This window comes from Nyctibius grandis, chromosome 32 (assembly GCF_013368605.1).
Source record: "Nyctibius grandis isolate bNycGra1 chromosome 32, bNycGra1.pri, whole genome shotgun sequence".
Taxonomy (NCBI): Eukaryota; Metazoa; Chordata; class Aves; order Nyctibiiformes; family Nyctibiidae; genus Nyctibius; species Nyctibius grandis.
Genome location: NC_090689.1, coordinates 5,640,889 through 5,646,894, shown reverse-complemented (window position 1 = coordinate 5,646,894; position 6,006 = coordinate 5,640,889). Strand labels below are relative to the sequence as shown.

Genomic DNA, 6,006 nt, shown 5'->3' with positions numbered 1-6,006 from the left:
AAATGCCCTCTCGGGGCGTCGATCCTTTAGGGAAAAAGGCTGCAGGCACGGAGGGAGGAACTACAGCTGCTCCACGGGGAAGGGAGGAGAGAGGAAAGAGCACAAAAATCACAGAATCACAGAATGTCAGGGATTGGAAAGGACCTCGAAAGATCATCTAGTCCAATCCCCCTGCCGGAGCAGGATTACCTAGATCATGTCACACAGGAACGCATCCAGGCAGGTTTTGAATGTCTCCAGAGAAGGAGACTCCACCACCTCTCTGTGCAGCCTGTGCCAGTGTTCGGTCACCCTCACTGTAAAGAAGTTATTCCTCATATTTATGTGGAACCTCCTGTGTTCCAGCTTGCACCCATTGCCCCTTGTCCTGTCAAGGGATGTCACTGAGAAGAGCCTGGCTCCATCCTCCTGACACTTGCCCTTTACATATTTATAAACATTAATGAGGTCACCCCTCAGTCTCCTCTTCTCTAAGCTGAAGAGACCCAGCTCCCTCAGCCTCTCCTCATAAGGGAGATGTTCTACTCCCTTCATCATCTTCGTGGCTCTGCGCTGGACTCTCTCTAGCAGTTCCCTGTCCTTCTTGAACTGAGGGGCCCAGAACTGGACACAATAGTCCAGATGCGGCCTCACCAGGGCAGAGTAGAGGGGGAGGAGAACCTCTCTCGACCTGCTAACCACACCCCTTCTAATACACCCCAGGATGCCATTGGCCTTCTTGGCCACAAGGGCACACTGCTGGCTCATGGCCATCCTGCTGTCCACCAGGACCCCCAGGTCCCTTTCCCCTACGCTGCTCTCCAACAGGTCTGCCCCCAACTTGTACTCGTACATGGGGTTGTTCTTGCCCAGACGCAGGACTCTACACTTGCCCTTGTTATATTTCATTAAATTTCTCCCCGCCCAACTCTCCAGCCTGTCCAGGTCTCTCTGAATGGCTGCGCAGCCTTCCGGTGTGTCAGCCACTCCTCCCAGTTTGGTGTCATCAGCGAACTTGCTGACAGGGCACTCTATTCCCTCATCCAAGTCATTAATGAATATATTGAATAGTACTGGTCCCAGTTGTATTTTGCGGGGAGGGAGAGGTTTGGTGCTAACGGAGGGGTGCGGCGCGTACCCCGGGGATTTATAGCCGGCTGGGTCCTTCTGCTACCTCGGGAACCTCCAAGGTGGATGTCCCACGTACGCTGAGGCGAGGGGAGCGTGGCTGTACAAAGCACAAGGCAGGAGACGGAGTACCAAACTATATTTACTGTATACAATAGTAAAGGACGACAAATAAATGTACAAATCAGTAAAGAAACAATGAGATCTACGGGATGTCCCACCCCAGCCCGTACAGGAGAAAATGAAAAAGAAAATAAGGGCTTTTCCAGCAAGATTTCCAGCGAGCGGGAGGTGATCTAAACATGGCCAAACGGGTTGGGTTAAATATAAAAGGCAGGTAACGGTCCCACGGAGCAGGAGCAGACCGCGTATCGAGGGACAACCAACGGCCTTTGGAAACATCCACCTGGAACAGGCTCCACACTTCGTGTGAAGCTCAAACCCATCAAATTAATTTAAAATTCAGGCAGTTCCACGAAGCAGTAGAGCAGATTATTATTTTCTTGAACACACGCACACACACGTTGTTTTCCTTGCTTACCCAGTTCTCGCCAGCTCTTCTGCACATACAGCTTGGTGACGTTAAAAGGCTTTTTTTTATCCTCATTTATAGATCAAGTTTATCTACCAAAAATAAGGATTAATAAGAAACCTGAGGCTGCACACTTCTAGTACCCACTGAGAAATAGAGACATACTAAAGGGAGCAGGAAAAAGGGGACAGATTCTGCCCGGCGCTTGGCAAACAGCTGAAGCTGCAGTGACAGGTTTCTCTTTTTTTTTTATAAGCTTTGCACAACAAAAAAAACACTGCTGCTCTATCACGAGGCGTTAGGTTTGGACCACTCTGCTAACTCTGTTTCTGACAATAATTCAGGGCAAATCTCATTTCTGCATTAAAAAAGTAAATTCCAGATGACTTTTTCATAATATGACAAAGCACGTGTACATCTGCAATATTTTAAACCCTGCCTCTACGCTAAGCGTTGTGTCTGCACGTACCAGCCTTGTGTCATAGGCTTAACGCTTCGGAAGTAACTGCGTCTGCAACACCCACCAAAAAAAAACCCTTAAAATCAGCATCTCCCGTAGGCAGATCTTAAAAGGAAACTATTACACTCAGGATTGGCTTGAAAATATACTGAATTATTTACATGATTAAACAGAGGGGCAAGACCAACAAGAGCCAGGAATGAACGCTCCATGTCCTAACACATGGATGAATATTTAGGCCACAGGTTTAAAGGAAAAAAAAAAAAGATAACAGCAGAGAGACAGCGCTTATTAATCTGAACTTAAATCAACTTGGCCCAATTTAAGATCTAGATTAATCCCTGCAGATACTGTTTCGACTTGCACACGCAGGATGTCAAAGACAACAAGCAATTTGGGTAAATGTCCTCTGAAAGTTTAGAAGAATCCCGTGCAATCGGCATGTTCATTTGTTCTACTATTCAATAGCAAATCCAACGACAGATGAGAGAGTGAGGTGTGATGAGGATCCTGAAAACTCCGCTTCTCGAAAGGACGGCGCGTCTTAACACACTCCACCTGTCTGCTGTTGGAACACATCGATAGTGTCTTCATCTTCCATCTCCAGCTGTTGGAGTAACACGGAAAATACGAGACTTGAAATGCACACGGTTACAAAAGCACTTAGCTCTCTATTCCTAACCAATAATAGAGCACTTAAGTGTAATTTTAATTAATTAAAGCATGAAACACTTCCCATCAGTCACTCCATCGTCTCTCCGATCGGAGTATCGCCGACACCAAAACAGGTTTCAGAGGCACACTCGTCACCGACCCAACTCAGCAGTTCAGCATCTTCCACAACAAATCACCCAGCCCCGTGGCTCCGCTGCCCCTTGCCTCCGGCCTCGCCAGCCCAAGACATCCCCCACGCCCTCGGCACTGCCGCCACCGAAGGCAGCTACAGCCTGCTGCTCCGGCTCTGAACAAGGTGGCACAGAAGGAGGACAGAGCCGAAGCCGCCAGCGCTTGCCAGGGATCCTTTCCACACCAGCGCCCCAGTGCCAGCTTGTTCTGCACCGATGCTCTTCCACGCCTTCCTCCCAACCACAACAGCAAAAACACTCAAGGGAAAAAAAATAAATCTCCCCCCAAACAAATTATTTGGCACGGGCTAAACTTCCAGCGACTATCTCAGAATCATTTTGGTTTCAAACCCCTTTGATCTGCACGCAGACATCAAAATATCTGTACAGCAATTTGCAGGGAAAGTTATTTTTCGTACCTGTGCGGGTGTGTCTGCTTCATTAATCGGTTGTCCATCAAATCTGAATCTAATCTGTCTCATTGACAAACCCTGCAAGTTCAAAGGAATTAATATGAGAAATGATGCTTTTCTTTCTGAACAAACACGTACAGATTCACCATCTGAACAACTATTAGCAAAATAAAGACTCAAAAGATTTAACCGGACAGGGAATTTAGCTCATCTCCCCTGCTACAGAAACCGAGCGAGCAGAGCTCTCCGTCCCGGACTGCACGCGGAACTGCAGGGGTGGCTCCGGCACCTGGTTCTGATCCAGGTTCTGATCCTGCTCCTCAAGGCACAAACACCAAACGTTAATTTACAAAGGTGATTTCAGAAGAGACCAATGAATACGCTGTCCTGTAAAGCCTCAGGGGCCACGTCAGGAAGCAGCGGCAATCATTTCTCAGGCAGCCAGAGAAGTAACGGTAGATTAAGTTGACTCAAAGGAAAACGTTTTTTTAAAAAAATCTGTGAAAAACCTCCTTTTTTGTGTAACTAGGTATCAACACCGACTATCCATGGTTAAGACAAATTTTCACTCATGCCAGGCGTCTCCTCCCAGTTCTAGTTCTTTACCTTGTGATGAAAAAAAGGAACCACGAAGAAGACTTCGAGAAAAAAAACTAGCAAGACTTGACACAGGTTTTTCTTTGCAAGGTTTATTAGCAAAATGCTAGGGTCTAATGTTAGCAAATTAACGTTGCCCTTAAAACCCAAGCTGAACTCACGCTGAATCCTGTTTTGCCCGTTTAATCACACCAGGCCCTCTTTATTCCCTGCCTCAGGGATCAAGGTCTTTGCTTTGTCCTCTAAAATCCTTCGAAATCCCCCCACAATTCACGCTTCCAGCCACACGACCACAAAACCTCCCCGCACCCCTCTAAAGACCCTACGTATCCAGTGCTCGTCCCCAACCCGAAAGGCGTTACGCTACAGCAGGCACAGGACAGGGCCGAGCATAAGGTTCCAGGGAGCGAAGAGAGGATCCTGCAAGTAATGGACAAGGGGAAACGCCAGCAAATAAAATCCGACTCCGCTTCCGAAAGCCACTCGCATCCCCCTCCCTCTGCTCTGTGCCACAGATATAGCGTAGAAGCACAGGCACCGACAGCTACGGGCTCAGGAATTGGGCTGTGGGGATAAATCCGTCTCCCTTTTAGCTCAGGGTGGCACCGAGGAACGGCCTCTGACGTGGTGCAGCGGCCACCACCTGCAGTTCAAAGTGCACAGCAGGCAACGGGAGAGACGTGAGAAGAGAGGAGAAAAAAACCCACAATGCAAGTCACGGCACAGAAGAGGTTTTGTGCCACTTTCTAAACTGAAAACGCACTCTGCATGAAATTGATACAGTTTTTCGAGAACTGAGGGTTATGAGGCTAAAAATTCAGAGTGAATCGGTCTCAGAGCCAGGATCAGAACTCGAGGAATTTTGGTGAGGCTGTCAGAGAGTGTTGTCAGAGCTCAAGGAGCCCCTGATGAGAAACGGGCAGTTTTCATTAACTGAAGGGAAAATCTCTACCAGGTAAGAGCTGACAGCACCCTGCTCTCCTACGCCCGCACCCCAACGCGCTGGGATCTGCACCGTCCCAGCCAGAAAAGGGAAGGCAGTGAGCGGGAGCAGACGGGGTGGGGGGAAATGGGGGGGGGGGCAGCCCGGGGGGAGGAAGGGGGAAGATGAGGGTGCGCAGCCGGGGGGGGGAAGATGAGGGGGAGCAGCCCGGGGGGGGGAGTGGGGCAGATGAGGGGGAGCAGCCGGGGGGGAGCAGGCGGGGGCCGCGCGTACCTGCCGCTCGCAGTAGGCCTTCATGAGCTTGCTGAGCGGGGTGTGCCGCTTGATTTTGAACTGCACCACCGAGCCGTCCTGCCCCGCCACTTTCAGGTTGATGTGATCGTTCTCCGTTTTCACGCCTTCCTAGCAGGAAACACGGGAGGACGAAGCCGGGTGAGCCCCGCCGCGCCCCCCCGGCCAGCTCCCGGCCCCGCGGGCAGCAGCCCCGCCGCCACCACCCCCAGGTCGCCCTCAGGCCGGACGCCACCCGCTGCGGCCTGCGGGGGCCCGGGGCTCCGCGGGGCCTCCGCCTCCTCCTCCGCCTCCCGCCGCGCCCCGGCCCGGCCCACCCCGCCCCGCCATCTTGGCCGCCGCCACACGCCGCCGGGCGGGGCGGGGCCGCACCGGCAGCCCTGCCCCAGGGCCCGCCGGAGAGGCCTCTCCTCTTCTCCCCCCTCCACCGGGCCCCGCCGCGCCTCACCTTGGGCTTTTCCTCCGACATGGCGGCGGGGACGGGCCGGGGGGGGGGACGGACGCGCCCGCCCGCGCGCGCGCTGAGGGAGCGGCCCGCGCGCTCGGCTCCCGCCGCCGCCCCGCGAGAGCGCGCGCCTCGGCCCCGCCCCCGCCCCGCGCGCCCATTGGCCGCCCCGGCCCGGTCACGTGAGGGGTGGCCCCGGGGGCGGGGGAAGGCGGCTCTGGAAAGTGCGTCACGGGGAACCGGAAGCGCCGCGGGGCCGAGGGGCGGGGCCGAGGGGCGGGGCCGAGGGCAGCCGCGTTCCCGCCGAGCCGCACGGGGGCGCTGTGCGCCGCCCGGCCGGGCACGGAGCGGCTCCGCCCCTGAGCAGGGCCCG

The 6,006-nt window shown here is 53.5% G+C and overlaps 1 protein-coding gene across 1 annotated transcript; it reads right to left on the bottom strand.

Annotated features, from left to right (window-relative positions):
• Window positions 1–1,229: 1,229 nt before the first annotated feature.
• Window positions 1,230–5,736, bottom strand: LOC137675132 (small ubiquitin-related modifier 3). The gene is made up of 4 exons (XM_068421075.1): window positions 5,637–5,736; window positions 5,171–5,299; window positions 3,364–3,435; window positions 1,230–2,706 (listed from the first exon to the last, which is right to left on the bottom strand). The coding sequence occupies exons 1-4, from the start codon at window positions 5,655–5,657 to the stop codon at window positions 2,644–2,646; spliced, it is 285 nt and encodes a 94-aa protein (XP_068277176.1). The 5' UTR covers window positions 5,658–5,736; the 3' UTR covers window positions 1,230–2,643.
• Between the last annotated feature and the right edge of the window lie 270 nt (window positions 5,737–6,006).